Source organism: Poecilia mexicana, unplaced genomic scaffold (genome assembly GCF_051168715.1).
Source record: "Poecilia mexicana isolate PSO_F unplaced genomic scaffold, ASM5116871v1 scaffold_21, whole genome shotgun sequence".
In the NCBI taxonomy this organism is placed as follows: Eukaryota; Metazoa; Chordata; class Actinopteri; order Cyprinodontiformes; family Poeciliidae; genus Poecilia; species Poecilia mexicana.
The window spans coordinates 19804716-19824820 of NW_028263390.1; the positions used below are offsets into that span (position 1 = coordinate 19804716).

At 36.1% G+C, this 20105-nt stretch overlaps 1 protein-coding gene across 8 annotated transcripts in view; it reads left to right on the top strand.

Moving 5' to 3' along the window:
• LOC106926993 (DNA (cytosine-5)-methyltransferase 3A-like) overlaps positions 1-20105 on the top strand; it is a 56164-nt gene that overhangs the window by 162 nt on the left and 35897 nt on the right. For 7 of the 8 annotated variants that reach the window (XM_015002241.2, XM_088002171.1, XM_088002172.1 and 4 more), the window contains exons 2-3: positions 5445-5663; positions 13633-13740. In XM_015002241.2, coding sequence (XP_014857727.2) covers positions 5595-5663; positions 13633-13740 — 177 coding nt within the window. In that variant the 5' untranslated portion in view covers positions 5445-5594. Of the gene's footprint in view, positions 1-18; positions 660-5444; positions 5664-13632; positions 13741-20105 lie in introns of those variants that run through there. The other variant, XM_015002236.2, reaches the window with a different exon arrangement.

Below are 20105 nucleotides of genomic sequence, written 5' to 3' on the forward strand. Positions count from 1 at the left end.
AAACATTACATTTTCAGCCCGTCACAAGTTAGCAACGGCCGACTCCTAACGTAATAGCTCGCGCGCTCCGGAGCCGAACCGTTGGTTAGCAAATGATGTGAAGACGGGGAGATTCGTACACAGGGCGAGTGAACTTGAAGAGGTTTTTTTTTCTTCACGATGAGAGCAGCATCAAAGCAACCGGGCGATCTCGTTACTGACGTTAAAGATGTCCGGTGCGCAGCCCCTCTGTCCCTCCGCCTCTTCGTGTAACGTTAAACCGGAGCGCTCCGTCCTCAGCGGCCAGCAGATGCAGACAGACACATCAGTGCGAGGAACTGTGCACGGAAGCTAGCGGGGAGTACCGGGAGCGCGCCTGTCCGGGGTTAACGGGTGCATTCGGTGTGAAACGCGGCCCCGTGTGTGTGTGTGTGTGCGGTTTTTTTTTCGTACCTGACCTACTAATGGTGATCGTCTCTACTCACTAAGACACGTGTCTGTGACCGGCTGCCCGCCCTGCGCACAGCCCCGCCGGGATTAGTCCCGTTTTTAAAAGGCTGTCCGGTAAAGGCCGCCTGAGGTCGCTCCCAATATTAATTGTCATAAAGCTGTCCGCTCGTCAAAGTAACAGAAACTACTATCACCGTACTTCCACAGTGGACTTTTAAAATAAAAGCCAAGTGAGTTTACCAAGTTTTCTACAGCAATACTCAGTTCAATTTCTTCTGTGCTCTTAATAACAGTTTATTACGTTTGTTTATATGTGTAACAACCATAGTTGTAACGTAACTAGTTACATTTACTCATCTACATTCACTTGAGTAACTTTTTTGAAAACAAAAGACTTTTAGGAATATTTGTAACATGCTGAGTAGTTTTACTTTTACTTGAATAATTTCTTTATTACCTATCTCTACTCTTGAGTGAAATTTTGGGGTTCTCTACTGAATGAAAAACAAATGTCTTAAGACAAAGACACACACCCTCAGTTTTTGTTAAAGTTTCATAGGTTTTATATTGAAAGAAACTGATTTGGAAAAAACATTTTCTTTGCCTGATTCTGTTATTTTTTGTTACTTTTATGAATTATTGTCCTTCTGGTCCTTAAAATACCAAAATTTCCACTTAACTTTATATTTTCGTCCGTCTGATGATGTAGTTTTTTAAGTATTAAATGATTGATAATTTGATAAGCTACTCCAATTATTTTGGTTAAAAGTCTACTCAATACTTGAGTAGACTTTTAGTACTACTCTTACTTGAATGCAAATTTTGGGTACTCTACCCACCTCGAACCAATATGCTTAAATGCTAAACAGTTGGTTTTTAATGTGCTAATAATAGCAGAAAGGACATGTCTTCAGAGCTCCAAACAGAAACAAGAGAACAAAAAGTACTTTATAACTAAAGAGCAAAAGAATGTGTCCTGACAAAAATGAGGCTACATAAAATGTCCAAGTAACAAGATCAGTGCAACAGATTAAAACAAGTCAATAGAAAGTGCCATTATATATATCTATCTATCTATCTATCTATCTATCTATCTATCTATCTATCTATCTATCTATCTATCTATCTATCTATCTATCTATCTATCTATCTATCTCTCTCTCTCTCTCTCTATATATATATATATATATATATATATATATATATATATATATATATATATATATATATATATTATATATATATATATAATCCTCCCACATGAAATGCAGTACAAAAAGTTTAAAGTTTCCCTTGTTACAAAATTGTTAATATAAGTTGCCATCTTTATATCAGTTTCCTCTGGCATTACTTTCAGATCACATTCTGGATTTTTGCTAGCAAACTCCATTGTGCTGCATTTTAGGCAATATAATGTTTATTTTTTTATTTATAAAAGGAATTTAATTATTTGCATGTTTTACATATTTCTAATATATCAAAACGGTTTAAATGAAAAATCTACAGAATGTGCCATTTTCTTTTTATCTGATTAATTGCCAAAGTTATCAACAGATTAATCGATTACTAAAATTATATAATCTACCTCAGATTAGGCTTCAATTCATCAGATTTATTTATGTGTTTTATATTTTAAAGTTTATGTCAATCTTTGATTCTTCCATGTTGTGAATCATCTCTGGCCCCCATTTTGCCCTCTTTAGAAACCACCTGGATACGCCCCTGCTTAGCAGTCTTAAGGAGGGATTTAATATAAACAATAGTATTAAACTCAGGCATTGATACACTTTTAAGCATTTTCAATAAATTATAACTCACTTTATCATTCTCATTAGTAAATTATTAATTCAATGCTCCACAGTCTGTCTGGCTCAGATGCGGTGCAGTGAAGTGTGTTTTGATGTGAAGTCATTTAATTTTAGCAGGAAGGGAATTTACCTTAACACGATTTGTTTGGATTGTTTCAATGTAATGACTATTTATTATTCTTGCTAGGCTTGTCACAATAACACATTTTGCTAGATGATAAATTGTACCAGAAATTATTGCAAATGTTGAGATCAGTTCACATAGTCTATTAATAATAATGGCAAAAGATAAAACCCCCCGCCAATTTAAAAAGAATATTTAACACTGGAACTGGAAAACATTTTAGATATCCAAAATAAACAAACAAAACAACCAAAATAATAATTAAAATGGATTCTAAAGTTTCAGTATTCAAAATTTATATTTAATAATTCAGTTTAGACGGGAAAACAGGCAAAACTGGCAGGTAATGCAAACTAACTACTTTGTACTTTGTGTCAAGTATTTACATCTCTAACGACTGTAGTCCAAATGGAAATGATCGCGCTAATTTTTATTTATAAAGTCATTTAGACAGTGACTAACTGTCTAAATGACTTATTGATGATCTTTGTAATTGAAATAAAGGTTGACTAATGTTTTATATGTTAAACATTGAAATTAGGGTAATTTTGTTGGTAATTTTTCTTTTGTTGTCAGACCAGTCAGGTGTATATGGTGTGTTTGAGAGATTTCAAAACATAAACTTTTGTTGTATTTTAGTAGAATACTATCACAAGACATTAATAACTGCAATACATTTTGTATGTGAGAATGCATGTTTTTGTGTAGTTTTTAGTGCAAATATCTTAGTCCAGTAGAAATCAGACAAAACTAACTTACAAGTAGCTTTTCAGCAAGAAATAAGAGTTTGTTTTAAGTCAGTAATTATTTAATATTCATGAAAAAAGTATTACCTCCTGTGGCAGATAATTTCACTTATAACGGGAAAAACATTTTGTAATAAGTGAAGTAATCTGACAATGGAACTAGCACATTTTCCTCAATATTTTGGAAATATTTACTTAAAACAAGTTCCTACATCATGCTGAAAAGTTCCATTTCTGTTAGTTTCGTCTTATTTCAAGTGGACTAAGATATTTGCATTACAAACTAGACCCAGAAATACTTGGTAAAATTCAGTTTTTGTAGTTTGTTTTTATCTCCAAAGTGATGCTAGAAAAGTTTGAAAGCTTATTTCAAAAATGCTTGAAAAATGCTTGAATTTTACTTTGGGAAAATTGTACAAACCCTGGAAAGAGATTATCATGGAAGTGTACTGGAAGTGTAGGAAATGTCTGCTTTTATTGTGAAAAACAACAGACTTTCCTGTTTTGTGCCTCCTCGACTGTCACCACCTTTACATACCACTGAAGGTTTTTCTCTGCACAACTATTTCTCCTCCTCCCACCAGCAAGCGCAGGCTTCTGCCTGGGCCTCTGACTATGGTCTAATTTAAACCACTGCCGTCATGAAGCTTGAAACAATTCAAATCAGTGAATAGTAACTTGCTCTGAAAGCACAAGGTGTGTGCCCGTGACCTAAATACTCCAAAGTTGGAGGAGTTGCTTTGGCCAGCTGCCTGGAGCTCGTACAGGGAGCTCCAGGAGTGTTGGGATGGATTATGTACAATCTTTCTGTGGAAAGTTTCCACCCTCCTGTCTTTTTGTTGGCAGCTGCAGCTTGTCTTTACAGTAGGGGGATGTAAGGCCATACTGTACAATGCAACGTGAGCACAGCCAGACTCATTGCTCTGGTTTTCTGTTAGGAACAGATAAGCAGCACATTTGACTCCCGCTTTGAGTTTATTTATACGTTCAACATCATGCGACACCTTTAATACTCGGTTTTAATGTAGATATTTGGGAAATAAGTTAATTATAAATGGCTCACTTTAAGCTGCAGCAGCATAAAATCTAAACATTTTGGAAGGATGACTTTTATAATTCTGATAAGTGAATTTCACAGAATGGACATTCACTCATTTTATGTTTTTAGTACGTTATCTGTTTTATTAATGCAGTACTGATCTTGGTCTTTCAGTTGAATGTTAAAGATGTTTTGTTTGGACTATTCTCCACCCTGCTGGGTGGACAAACTGGTCTGGACATTCATCCATCCATCTGTCTATCCATCCATGTATCCAACCATGTTCATCCATCCATTTATTCAAATATGAATTCATTCATCTAAATATCTGTCCAACCATCCATCTGTTCATCCTTTCATCCATTCGAGTATCTGCTCATGTATCATCCATCCATCCATACATAGATACAGTTCAATGTCATTTCTACCTTCATACTTTTACATGTTTAAAAAGAGTAATGAAATATCTGGATAATTTGGATCTGGGACAGTGATTTCCACACGATAAACGTGGAGGAACCCAGTTTCCTTCCCCTTAGCCAAATATGAAGTCAGATGGTGGTACAGATAACCAAGCAGGTGATAAACTCCTTTTTTCCCTCTTTTTGAGAGTTTTCAGACTCTGAAAGAAACAGGATTGCTGGTTTCTGTTTTTACATTACATGGCTGATTTGCAATAAGGCTGCAGGTGAAACGGCTGATAAAAATACCTTAAATGGTTCCTGCCAGCCAAAAGTCTGTCAGAAACACGTCAGTGAGTCTGTTTCAGGCACAAATCAGATTAACTGCAAAACAACCAAAGCTGCTCTTTCATCCCCTTCTTATTTTCATCGCTTCATTCACAAACTTCCAAAAACAAAAGTCAAAATCATTCACTTGTTCTCAGATAAAAGGAGGAGGCTTTTATTTTATTGGTAACTGGACACCCATGGGTTCTTACTGCTGTTTTGCCCAGTAAATGAGAGTTTTTCATAGCCACATCAGTCTCTCTGACAGCTGTGATGACAGCTACTCTCACTATTAGTTTCTCTAGAGAACACCTGTGGGTGTTTTTGCCATTTTCAGCTAAGAGTTTGGATGTTTCTTTTTGCTCCTGTCCATCAACTGTAATTCACAGGGGCAAACATGTAACTGATGCACAGACATGGCTTCCAGGTTTTGGCGTCTGTGTTTGCTTGTGTGCATCGGAGGGAATTGTGGCTTGAACTAGTCATGAAAGAAGACAGTGACGTGCTTGAATGGAGATTGACACTTTACTCACATTACCTTGTTTGTTTTTTTCTTTTTCTCTCCTTCAGGAGAGGGTAAGGCCAGAAAGAAAGAGAGACCTTCAACCCACCGACAGATTGAATGAAGCTGCACCTGGAGTTTCTGAAGACCCTCTCCATGTTCTGATCTGCTCAGTGTTTCTTCTTAAGAAAGTTGGTGTCACAGAGCCGCTTCCTGCCATGCCGTCCAACAGTCCTGCCGCCGCCGAGCCGCCTCAGACGCCAGAGAATGACACTTCCAACGACTTGGTGAGACTAACATGCTGCTCTTATTAGCTAAATGGACAAAAAGATGCTCTGTGACGCTTTGTCTGCCAAATAGTGCCGTATTTTTGATGAAAAATACTTGAATTAGTTAATGATTGTAATGGTGAGCTTAAGGTTGATCGATAAATCAGTTTGATTCATTGAATTGTTTGCTTTTGGAAAATATGGTTTTTTGTCACCAACACACTCTTTGGGTAGTTCAGCGTGATGTCATTGCGCCCAAGGCGGCCATCTTGTTTCACAAGTGTGTTTTGCAGCTTCTGCTTATTTGGACTTTGAATTCAAGTCAGATCTGTGATGGAATATCAGGGCCAGCCTAAGACTTTTTTTAATTAAAAGAAAGTCGCAATATTAGAAGAATAAAGTAGTAATTTTATGAGAACAGTACGACAGTGTTAGGGCCATGCAAATAAAAAATAAAAATTGCGAGGATAAAGTTGTACAAAAATAAAGTTGGAATAATATGAGAATAAAGTCATAATATTAGGAAAATAGAGTTGTAACAACACTTTTTTCTCATTATAATACAACTTTATTGTTGTATTAATTCAACTTTATTCTTCTATTATTTTGACTTTATTGTCATACAACTTTATTTGTAATTTATTTATTTATTTTCATTTTTCTTAGAGTGGTGCTAAAGCTCTGTTGTAGAAGTCCAACGCAAAAAATAAGAAAAAATTTAAGTGAGGAATGTTGAGCATCTTGTGAAGTTATACTTTGGTATTTGTTTTACAGATAATAATTAATAGAAAGACTTCAATATTTAACACGTTAAAATTATTACCAGAACAACTTTTATTTCGTAATTTTAAGACGTTTTTCCTGGTAAAATTACGTCTTTGTGCTAATACTATGACTATATTCTTCTGAATAATAAAAACTTGTAGCCTGACTCTAATACTCCTTCGTTCAGCTCAGAGAAGGGGTGACTGAAATAAAAGCCACTGTTTAAATATATGTATATTTTTAAAGAAAGCAAGAAAAAAATTGATTAAAGTCCAAAATTAGATCTAGTATGACAAAAAAATAACATTTTATTTTTAAGCCATATCACCCACCCCTACCTATATCCAATCTTATGATAATGTTGCACCTTGTCCTAATGCTGTACCATTATTTTCAATGCTTCTTTTCTTATATGTAGAGGTGAAGGACTTCTGCTGCTATTTTTGCAGCTTTGGTTAATGTTACACTGGCCACGTCTCTTACTACAGCTGTCATTAACACCACTGCTCTCCGTTAAGGATCTTGTGTCAGCCAAGAAACACAAAAGAGCCTGGCAGGCAAATGAGAGTTTGTAATAATTAAACCTGGAGTTATTTATTTACATTCTCTGCAGACCGTTTTGCTTTCCACATCCTCTGCAACATGTGGTAGACATGAGGAACTTTAGTTTTTTTTCCCCTCTTTCTTTTACACATATGAGCACGTAAATGTTAGCATGCAGTCCGACAGGTGAAAAATGGTTTCTTTCACTTGCACCCCCGAAGCTCTGGGCGGTCCTCGTAAATCAGGGAGAAGTTTGAAGTTCATTCTATACAACAGCCACATAAAGAGCCGTCTCTCTCGTTTACTTTCATGTTCTCACGCTGGCCGAGAGCCAAAGCAAAGTTTCCCTTATAGAGCTGTTTCTTTTAAACTTCCTGAGATCTCTAACAAAGACTTGAGGAAAGCCCAGAGACAAACCAGGGGAAGCTGCTGCGACAGCGATGTGGGAAATTCATGAAGATCCACATCTGACTCCGATGATGACATAAAAAAAAACATCTTTGTGGGATCAGAAAATAACCATTTTGCTTATGTTTAAGTTACTTTAATCTTGTATTTTGTGTTTGGTTTTAAGTATACTGCAAAAAAACAATAGTTTACCAAGTATTTTAGTGTAAATAAATATCTTAGTAAACTTGAAATAAGACAAAATTAACTTGTAAGATAAAGCAGCTTGTTTTAAGTCACACATTTTTTTATATTAATGAAAAAATACTACTTCCACTGGCAGATTATTTAACTTAAAACAAGATATTTTCCCATGTTATAAGTGAAATAATCTGCCAGTCCACCCAATACTTTAAACAAGCTCCAATTTCTTGCTGAAAACCTTCTACTAGATATTTCCTCTAGAGATTAGATAAGATTTTGAATGTTTGCAGTGTACAGCTTAAAGAACATGTATTTGCTTTCCTAAATTAAGTAATTTGAAGTTTAAACTTCATAATCATAGTATTTTCAGCTTGGATTAATTAATAAATCCCAGCAAACCTTAAACCTTTCCAATTTATCTTTGCTATATGTTTTCTGTCTGTCCGCCAGCTCTAGTAATCGTATATATTACAAGCTATTAACAGACTTTGATGGCTGTCAGCAGACTTGCCTTGGGGGTTGCAATTATATGAAACTGATCATGTGGAAAAACATTCTTCATCCTGTCTCCAAGTCCTTGAAGCTGCAATCTGGAATATTGCATCAATTCTGTTGTTGTGTAAAGATTCACGGGTTGCTTCGTAGCTAAAATCCAGATAAACTGTGTTTGTATTTTGTCCTACTGATTGATTCATAAGGCTGTGATGAACTGGAACAGTAGATTCACAGTAAAACACAAAGAGAATCCAGATGAGAATGGAGATGTAGGAAACAAGGCCACAGGAAAGACGAGAGAGATTGATCGGAGGACAAGGAGGTTGGGGAAAGAGGACAGGCTGTCTGCTGCTGATGGGATCCTCCTCTGCCTCCTCTGGTTTGCAGTCTGGTTGCCTAGAAACTGCCTAAAATAACCTGCCGGGAGACAGAAATAGACCAAAGATATACAGCCAGAATGGTCATTGTTGGTTTCTCAGTCTGTTGGCATACTTTTTAGAGCCCTAGCTGGAGGTTTTTCAGTTTTTTTCTCTGCAAGCTTATATTTGACTTGATTTGATAACATTTTCCAGCACAACATTGTGCTGCATATTGCTAGAATGTGAGTAAATATGCCGTGGAGTGTGCATCGTGACACTGGCATATGCACAGCACCAGGCAGACAGGCATGGAGCCATTAGTCGTTTTAGCCGGTTGCTAAGCTGGTCGTCAACGAAGTGACATCACATTGTTTAGTCAGCACCGCGACCCTGCCGGAGACAGTTGCTAAGCAGTTTCTGCACCGTAGCAACCACACCATTGTCACCATATGATGCCCTTTGTCCAGAGGCTTTAATGAGAGGTCTGTAGAAAAATACTCCAGAATGATGGAACCAAAACTGCCGGACATGAACTGTATTTTAAGGCATTTTCTTTGCAGCTTAATAAAAAAATAAAAATAAAATACAGCTTCCACTTTTCAGTGTAAATGGAACATAAATAGTTTGCAGTTAATCTGTAAATACCTTATAAATAAGAAATAAAGGCTTATGCACTACCAGTTTCTTGCCAAATCTGTTTAGCTACATATTTCATCCAAAGTAACTTAATCTGAAATGTTTAATTTTGCAACTGTAGGCGAAAGTTACATGAGGGCAGATTTGGTTCACTATTTGGCAAGAAACAAGTCGGTTTTGTCTCTTTCTCTTCCTTAACTCTGATTTAAATAAAAAACAAAAAACAAAATGTAATGATTAATTAATCAAAATTAACATTAATCATAATTAATTAATTATGATTAAAATCATAATTTTGATTAACTAATCAAAATTATGATTTTAATCATAATTAAAATCTCAAAACATACAAGTTTTGAGATTTTATGTGATGGGCCACAGAGTCATGCATACTTGTAAAAGGAATGGTTTACATAAAAAAAAAAAGCTAAGTGAATATGTGGTGCATAAGATTTTTTCATATTTGTGGCCAAAGAGTATTTAAACTTAACACAGGAAAGGGCGTGCACGTATGACAGGATGCAGCAAGACTGAAAATGATTGTAGTAAGTATGCCGGGGCAGTCGGTGGCGCTGTGATGCTGACCGAGAACGGCACAAAAAGCATCAAACGTCGCCATGTTTATTCGCAAGAATGACACACATGTGGGATAGAGAGAGAGAGACGGAGTTTCGATTTCGACTCACGAAATTGAAACTCCGGCATTTTGAGATACATCCACTCTGAAACCCGGTTTAAAAAATGATAATTTCTGCTCTCAAAAGATGCCAAATCCGTGTGGAAGCACAGCCTAAACTACCAAAACCTTTTGTGGATTCACCTAAAATCACCTCGGACGAGGCCTTAAACACAAACCTTCATTCTTCATAATTTTCCAGTTTGTTGCTAAATCTGCTCTTATTTTTCACATCTAGGGCCGCCTTTTCCACCTCAGCGCTGGAGTCAGCTAATGTTTTTCTCTGGTCTTCTCATATAGTCTGTGCCTGAGGCAGAGACGCATATAACGAGCTGTCAGATCTATATGAAAATCTGCAATAAAATCCACATAGGAGCCAAACTCCAATTGGCCTAAAACACTCACAGAAGTGGCACACATCATCTCCAGCTTGATGGCATTTAATTACAGTTTGACTGTTTAACTTAAGGTAGAGCAGGTGCAGCTTGTTTTATTTGGCTCTTTTTCTTGTTCTCTTGGGTCTGGTAAAAACATTGCTCACACTCCTGTTCCTACTGAACCAGGCGGATGAAAGACAGAACATGTGGACTAAATTGGATTTTGATCCACAGTATGTTGCGCACTAAAATCACTTTTTCTTGAGGGAAACCAGTTTTACGGCAGTAGAGAAGAAGGCTTTGTTGGCTGTGATTGTAAATGTGTAAATATTTTTTTTACAATTAAGTAAGTAGGTGACAAACAATCAGTGACAGAGTTTTAGCGAAACTAATTTTTTAAATCATAGGAGATTATTAAAACCACTACCATGCAAATGGTTTCAAAATCTTTCAGTGTCTCGATTCACAAACCAAATTTTCCATTGAAACAGTTTAGAGATTCTGTTTAAATTCTTAGTGACAAGAGGAAAAGACACTGTGAACAAATAAGTTTATCGAAAACAATTCTATAAGGTTCCACACTTTATTAAAACAAAAAATAAGTTTGTGCATAAAATTTTGCAACTTGAATTCCAGTATACGGTTAGCTTATCTGTAGGCCTGTCGCGATAAACGATAGATCAATTAATCGCACGATAAACTAAACCTATGACTTAATTTTAATGATCGGCTTTATCGTCTCTTCCCGTCTTTTTTTCTTTCTGTTGATGACACTGAATGAAAAAAGGCTCAGCTCCGGTGCTCTTCCTTAGTGTAATGTCCAGCGCACACTACACGAGTTGTTGGCGGACTGTCGGCCCATTTTCAAAACCTGACAGAAATCCTGGGTATAACGGTTCGATCGGGTTCGTAGTGCCCTGTGGTGTCCAGCCACATGGGCACAAAGTAATGGCTATAAGTCCAGTTAACTAATTTTAAAACCAGGCATTAATCAATGCTTTACTAGAATCTACCTGTGATGCATGTGGCTAGAATCAGCGTAAAGTCCTGACTGAATGAAAATCATTATAACCCATTTATGTCACGTTAAAGAAGAACAGCTGAAAACCTACCGGGTTCATCAACTGCGGTAGCAATTTGGCTCCAGTTCCTCCCCCTGTCATTTCTATATTCTTTGCACAAAATGTTGAATAAATATTAATGTTGTTCCTACATATCATCTCCGATGTCCCCTCCGTAATTTCGCCTCTGATAGGCTACCTGTCACATTCAACAGGCTGCATTGACGCAGCCCAATGCAGCCTGTTGAATGCTGAATCGGGGGAAACCCCTGATTTAGATCGGAGAGGCCACGACGATCCACCGTAACGCACCACACACTGGTGGTTACGAAATCACCAGCGATAATCTTAGATCGGCCAACGTTCTAAGATTGTCATAAGGGGAAAATAGGAGCAAAAAAAATTGTGTAGTATGAACTACTGCATTAGGTAGTTGAATGTGCCCATCTTCTCTACATAAATCTAGTGATTACTGAAGGGCAATATAGTATACAGACTTCATATCTGCACTCTTTTGGTTGAATGCAGTATTTATTTCCACTTTGACTTTATGTTTAGTTTTTATTCAAGTACGTTTTTTGTTAATGGAGACTGAGATTCCATTATATATTTGTTGTTTTGTTTTATCAGTTCCAGTGTTATGTGTTCTTTTGAAAATAAAGTGTATCTATCTATGGCAGGAAATCGCAGGCATTATTAGTCATTTCCATTAAATCAGTGTCAAAAGGTCTTGAAACAATATTATCGTTTATCGCAATAATTTTTTAGACAATCGCTCGGCAAAATTTGTTATTGTGACAGGCCTACTTATCTGTCTGGCTTTGTCTTAAATAAAAAATATCAAAGAATTATTCAAAATATATATGGTTGCTGAGTGGACACATAATATGACATACTGTATACGCGCAAAGACATTCGACTTATAAATAGATTTTTGAGCATTTTGAATCGATTCTTTGTAGAAACTATTTCTTTCTGCACATCTACTGATCACTATTTCTAATTATTACTTAATACTAGCAAGAGAATAAAATACAGTGAAGCAACAACTGTTGCTTTTTTCCAAGTAATGTTAGCAATGTTTGCAGGAAGTCCTAATTTAGTCTTCTTCAGGGTCACGCAAGTGCATGTCCTACTTTCACCTGAATCACTAAAGTTTTCTGTTTGTTTTCCAACCTTTAAAGAAGCGATTAAAACCTAAGTCGTTATTTCTTCTGCTCCATTACATCTGTGTCTTTGCATTTCGACATCTTCCTAAGCCAGTAGTTGAGCATTTTTCCATCTGTTTTCAGTTAATCAGGTCTGACTCTCCCAGTTTATAATCTGACGTCGATTTTTATTTTAGTGCTTGGGGTTACAGTGCCAGAACATACAACATGAACGGGTCACACCTTTTTTGTATTATCTGTTTTATAAGCTAAAACGGTAAAGTGACATCAACGTTGTCAAAATCAAGTTTCTTTATTTTGGATTGGACTGAAATGAGAGTTCTTACAAAACAACATCTCTGAGAATTTGGGCCAAAAGTAGATTATTCTGAGAGCATTTCCACAAGCTAATTACAGATCTTTTTAACCTTTTCTAATTCAATAATGTTTTATTAGTATTTATCTTGAGACATCTGGTTGTGCGTTGATACCAACTTTAACTCTAATAAAATGCTTCCTGTCTGCTTAAACCAAATCAATTCATTCTAATATAAATATATCGCTAATAGAGATTTTCATGGATAGAATTGAATAGAAGTAGTAGTATTGTGATAACAATAAAAGTGATGATAGGAACTATTTATTACTTACTTTTTAGATAACTGCATGACTGTGACTGCATGACACTACAATTATAGCCAAACACACACAAATAATATGATAATATATGATTTTTATGATACAAATCACGTAAAGAAATGGGATTTTGTATCAGAAAACTCCACACAGTTACTGCATTTAACCATATGTTCAATTTTATTGATATTTGCTGATGCTCTCATTGAACAATAAAAACAATACTGACAGTTTTAGGGTTTTTTAAACATCTTTAATTTGAATTTATCTTCACAATGATAATTGAAAACTTATCATAAGAAATATATCACCATAAATGATAAACAATACGTGATGTGGGTTTTGTTGGGGTTTTCTTGGAAAGTGAAATTCACAATGTGTGTGTGTTTTTTTTTTTTTTACCTAAATAAACTTTGATTTTCAGACTCCAGATGTAAAATTCACAGCTTTTTCCTTTTGATTGTTTCCATTGTTTGTTTCAGTGAGTTCAATCTAACCATGTGCTTAAATTTTTTTATTTTTCAAACGCAGAAGTGCCATAAAATGTCTAAATTCTTGCTTTGCTTGGTCTATTTTCCCCCTGAGTGTTTTGGCTTTGAATGGTTGTTGTTTCAATGCGGTCTCTCTGAAGACAGCAGTTATGAATTCATATAAAGTCCCTTCTTTGCATGTGATGTGGGCTCTCTCTGTGTCTGCACAGAGTGAAGACGGAGCAGATCAGGACAGTCCGGAGGAGGGAACGCCAGCAAGTCCGCACAATAAGCGCAGAGTCGGGCGGCCCAGCAGGAAACGCAAGCAGCTGCTTCCTGTGAGTAAACCTGGTCACTGTATTCAGCATGATGGACTACTTTTTCATTTTTTTAAAATTCTTTAGCCAATGTGCAAAAATGCTAAATGCACAGGAGTCCAGACTCACACTTTCAGTCCTCATTAATTGTGTTTGACAGTTGCAATCTCCTCACTGGGGATTGTGCGGGTTGCTTTTTTTTTTTTTTTTTTTTTTTGCATTTTTGTCATCAGTTTATCTTAGAATGGGGATTCCCCTGTGCATCGACTGGTTGCAGTTGCACGCAGTATGTGAACTCTTTATGCACATGTAACTACAACACTGTGGCATCGTCATTAGCATTATAATCAGCAAGGCTCCAACTGTCACATTTTCCACTTGCCCACTTAAAGTCACAGTGAAACTGAAGTTAAAAGCATCTTGGGAAGCTGACATGCGATAAATCTGCAAGTCAGGCGTTAAAAAGCTGACATTAAATGCTTTGTGATGTTGAAGCCTAGAGAGTTAAAGGCACAGTAATCTTTTTGTCAGTCAAGTTTCAAGCACTAATTAGCATGCTAATTTTAATTAAACTCAACTTACTCTAAATCGTGCTTTATTTTGAATGATTAAACATACTTATTGATTTACAAAAGCAAACAGCTTTAGTTTTTGGGTAACTGAACTATCGACCCTGGGAAATTTCATATTCAGTTTTCAGAGGAATAAAGTAAATTTACTCGAGTAAAAAAAAAGACGTTTGTGAGCTTAACATCGTGTTATATTGTCAAAAACATACCTGGAGTGATGCCTTGTTTCTTTCATGCATATTTAAGAAATGCTTTAATCTCCATGACAACCACCCTCCATGCAAAACACCTGGATGAACCTAGCCTTTAATACGTAGCTCCTCCTTGGAGCTGCAGTTTCCAATCGTAAGAGGTCCCGCCTCACAGAGCAGCCCTCCCACAGGACTCCCCCGCTCAGCTCCTTCAGACTAGCCACTAGCAATTAGCAAACACCTGGTGGAACTGTCCATCTGCTGAGCTCATTATAGGAGCTACTTCCTAGTGGAGCGCTAGTAAAAATGTTGTTAGAGTTAACAAAGGAAATGTTGTGATGACTTCCTGAAGGCGGAGTTTCAGAAAGAGCAGGAGGTTTTAAAGAAACGGAGGTCCAATTTCAGGGCGTTAAATTACGAAGTCAAATTTTTCTGAGTCATATTTAATATATATAGCAACAACTGAAAGTAATATAGTTACTTGATTGTGCTATAAAATGTCACTATGTGCCTGAAAAATACATAATACTGCCCCTATATTTACAGTTCTTGATCATTTGTACTGTACTTGAGTAGTTTTAAACTCAATGCTTTCACTCACTACCTTTCTGTAAAGGTGTTACTCATTACTTCTGTTAACTGTTTTTTGTGTCAGTTTTGTCCCATCGTAAATCAATCAATAAATCAATCAAGTTTATTTGTACAGCACATTTTAGCAATGCGCCAGTTTAAAGTGCTTTGCATTGTGAAGACATAAAAAATGCCGTCACACTGTAAAATTTCACACTGCACCCCAATATGGTAGGTGGCGACATGCCACTTTGAGATCTACTTCTACCAGTTTTATAAGCACAGTTTACTTTTAATTATGTCACTTAATGATTTATCTAAGTGTATTTGCTAATCATATTCAGTAATTCTCACAATTATCAACAATGATAATGTATCTATAAAATAGATGAATATTAATGCACAACTCTATTTCAACTGTATTATCATTTCTGAGAAATCATGAACTACGTGGCTTCATTTTTAAATACCTTATCAATTATAATATACTTAGAAAATCTCCTTCTCAGAGTTTTTACATAAATCTGATCACATGTTGTTCTAATGACCAAATTTGCAGCATTTTAAACAAAATCATAACATAAAATCATCACAACATCACCATCATTTGCAACTCACCTCCTCACATTCACTATGGAAAATAAGTTTTCTTTTTTTCTGCTACTTGTTTGGAACAACCCATTCAGCTCCTCACCGTTGCTGCATGTTTGCTTTGTCTTCTTCTTCTTATTTTATGGAGGTCCGCAGCACACTAATTGGTGAATTACTGCCACCTGCTGACCAGGAGTAATACTGAAGGGTTTTACATGGATCTCAACTTCAAATTGTGAAATATTTTCAATATAGAAGTAAGTACTTCAGCCCATTGGCAGAAGTACTTTTTTTTTTCAGTAAGTAATATTTAAGTCACTGTGTTCGATTCTAACTGTTCAACAGACTTTTACGTGTCCTAAGTTGTTTTGATACACATTTATATCAGGAATAATCTAGTTTTGTATTGCAGTAGGAGAAATTGAAAATACCTAAGGATATTATGAAACTATTTTAATTTTAGCTTATCAAAACTATTGTTTTTTAAGCGAACCACTGATCCACAACAAGAGAAGATATGCAGCAGTGATAAACCTTCAACGACTAATCCAGGAAGTTACAGAAAAAGTAGAACAATCCTAAAACGCTGCAGGCCTCACTTGTCTCAGCTAAGATCGGTGTTCATGATTCAACAATAAGACAGAGAAGATAAGCAAAAACGGGAGAATTCAGAAACAAGCAAAGAAAAACTGATGATCAAAAATAACATAAAGGCTTTTCTCACATTCTCCAAAAACCATCCTGATGATCCGCAAGACTTTTCTGAAAATATTCTGTGGACTAATGAAACAAACTTTTTGGACAGCGTCCTCTCTGTTAGAAAATCCTGGAGGGAAATGTCTGGCATACAGAGTGGCCTATTCAAAGTCTGACCTAAGATGCTCCTGAACAGCCCACTAGCTTTTTTTCTTTAATAAATGAAATCATCATTTGAAAACTGCAATACAAGCTTATTTAATATAAGAAATATGTAAATTTGAATCAACCAATCTTTCATGCCTCTGGTAAGGCACAGACCCACCAGTGGATATGAAGGTTTGTTTAGCGCATTAACTCTTTCGAAAAAGCCCAAAAACACCTCAAGTGAGTGTAACATTTTTTTTCCAAAATTGAGAAAGTTACTTTGAATTTTATTGTTTCCATCAACTTTTTCTACAATGTGCATTAATAAATTGTTGATGGAAACACGGCTACTGTGACATTTGTGATTGGGATTCATAATACATCAGCATCAGCATTGGTTTCTGCTGCTGTTAGTCATTTATTAACATATCTGTATGTTTGAGTAAAGCTGGGTTGATGTTAAGAACCAATGTTTATTTCAATTTTGTTGCCACTTCTGTTTTTACTGGTGAATGCTTCAATGTTCCTAAAAAAACTTAAAGAAATAACATGTAATGATCCCAGATTAGTGCTTAAATAGTTTAGGAGTCACCACAATCACATGTCCTCACTCATAAGCTATTATTTATGCCAATTATATAATTATCTTGATAAAGTTTGGTTATTAACTGGCAACCTTCCAGTCACTAATTGTGAAACGTGTTTCAGAGTTGTTGTGTTCTTGTTATGTGTATGTTTGTTGTGTTTAGTCAGTCGCTCTGTTTTCGGCAGTTCCTTTCGCCCGTATTTCTGTCTCTTTGTGGCTTTGAGTTGACCAACTTGTTCAGCAGAAGCTGCATGTCAGCGTAGATCAAACAATCCCAGACAGAAGGAACAAACACCACGAAAGAACGTGTGTGTTTTTCCAAAAATGTGTGGGTGCGTGCATGCGTGCGTGTGTGTGTGTGTGAGTGAGAGGGCAGGTTTGATCATGCTTTGATGTCTGAGCCCTGACAAGGCGGGCAGGATTAATGTGAGTCTTGTCACATGCACGCACACACACACACTCTCGCATGCACACACACACACACACGCACACACACACACACACACACACTCTCGCATGCACACACACAGCATGAACAGGACTGCAGTTAAAACAAACATGTGAGAAATAAGTCTTCACATCTTGACCAGTACCTTTCCACTGGCATTCTCTGTAATAACACCATCAATCATAGAGGTAAATAGCATTTGTACAAGCAGAATTATGTATACAAGTTTTTAGTGTTTCTTCGTCTGCAACTATGTGTATATATGCATATAACTAAAAACACTTTTGTGGTTTTTACTTCAGAAAGGTTTAAAATACAGTAGTAATTAACTGCCATATAACTTTTTTAGTGATTTTAATCAAAAACCTTCACAGTTAGGTGTAAAAGGTGGGGAGAGTAGCAAAAACATTTACTCCAGGAAGAGTAGCACTACTTCTGTCTTATAAAGTTTGAAACATTGGAGGTGTATTGTGACCTCATGACAACTCCAACTGTCATGATCCGTATTTCTGTGTATTTATTTTAAGGTTTTTCTGTGTTCAGTTTCTGTCCTGAGTCTCTGTTGTTTCTGTGTCTTCCCTGTTGATTGCTTCCCAGGTGTGTCTCATTCCTTGATTACCCTCCCTGTGTATTTAGTCCCACCTGTTGTCTTGGTCTCTTGTCGGATCTTTGTCGTATGTCATTTTTGCCACCACAGTTGAACTGTAAAGTCCTGTGTTGGTTCAGCTCTCGTTTTCAGTCCTCTGTCTTTCCGTTGCTACCGGTATTTAGCTGTGTGCTAATCTTTCTGCCGTGCTGCCTGATCTGGACTGTTTTTGAGCATCTTCATTAAATTCATCATCATCACCATTATCTGGTTCTCAGCGTTCATCCTCACCACAACCACCCACAAATCATAACACCAACATGAAAAATAATAAAAAAAATTATTAGCCAAGCTTTTATTCCGGTAAAATTACATCTTTTGTCTGCTAATTTTATGACTATGCTCTCGTAATTAAACAAAACATTTCGTAGCCTGGCAGTAATACTTTGGTGTTCAACTTAGAAGGGATGATTGATATTATCAGTTATTTGTAATTAATTTTTAGGGAAAAATTGGATATAAAATTATTTTAAAAAATGTTCTGTGCAAAACCAAATTAGCCTCTCTAAAATTGTCTTTAGGTGAGTGTGTTCGCTTGATTTCTTGTCCTGTTACTCTGTGATGAAATGTTGATGGATGGATGGATTTTGGCCTGTTTTCCTCTTTAATAATGAAGATGGTGTACAGTAATTCTACATTATTAGGTCTATATAAATCGATTTGAAGCTAAAACAGTAACAGCAACACTTCTGCCTCTCATCTTCCTTTTGTAAAGATGCAGTTTCATTTTAGCAGTTTTTATGACAATGTGCTTCATGGTTCAATTGGACTTAATAGTGTTGTAAAAAGAGGAATTTGTCATTTAGTCTAAATCAGACGTGTTTAAAGCTTGAGTCATGCAGAACAGCCCCTCTGAATGCCATCAAAAGAATTGTTCAGTTTCTTGTTATGTGACTATTTAGGAGCTCAGACACATTTCCCTACAGTCAAAAACTATGAAGCATCTGAAGACAGAACATTTCTGTAGTAATTATTATACAAATGTGCCAGCCAGCAGTAATTAGACATCTCACTTGTCTATTTAGCCAACATATCATAATTATTATCCAGTCAGGAACTAACTCTGAGACAAGCCTCACTTCTTATAGACTAAACAACCTGGTTTAAATATTAGTAATGAATGCAGTGGTTACATAGTAACTTGGATATCTATGTACTTACATTCGGTTAGTTGTTATGCTATTTTCTTGGTCTTTGAACCAGTTGAATATATTTGGAAGACAACCAAGCTAGAGATTGACATTAAACATAAATATGATTGAATTATTTGCACCAATTACAACAGGTACATTTCCAAAAACTATTACCAGTGTTTTATGACCGTAAAGGGGACAATAAAGGAAGTCAATCTTTATTTTTGCCTTTGGGGAATAGCCTTTGAGACATTTTTCAAGTCATCTTCCTGTCTGTACTGTAAATGGTCTAAGGAACTTCCCCAGTGGTTTTAGTATTTCAGACTTTGTGGCTACATTCATTTTTAATGTCCAGCCCATAATTAATGTACCAGTAATGTCTAGTACAACTCCACCAATCTGTCCCTTAGTAGAGATAATCATCTGCACATTTTCAATATATAATTTAAAAATTATTTTTTAATGATTTGTTTAATGACCTTTAAAAAATAGTTGCATTAGCTGGTAAAAAAAAAAGCAGCTGTTAGCTGTTTTAGCTCATGTAGTTTTTTGTCAGTGGATAAATAAAACATATTTATATTTTAAAGGAGTTTTCATATTTCTGGTTGAGGCTACCAAGTTTTCATTTAAAATATTCTGACATTTTGAAGTGTTTCATGGCACCATGCACTCTAACAAACTTCCTGGAGTTTTTGGAAGTGAAGCAGGTAAATAGATCTTACTTAGCAGGTTGTATGAGGTCTGTTATATTTTACACCAGATGCAGAGTTTGGCAGTGTGTGTTGGCGAAAAGGTTTTAACAAATCACA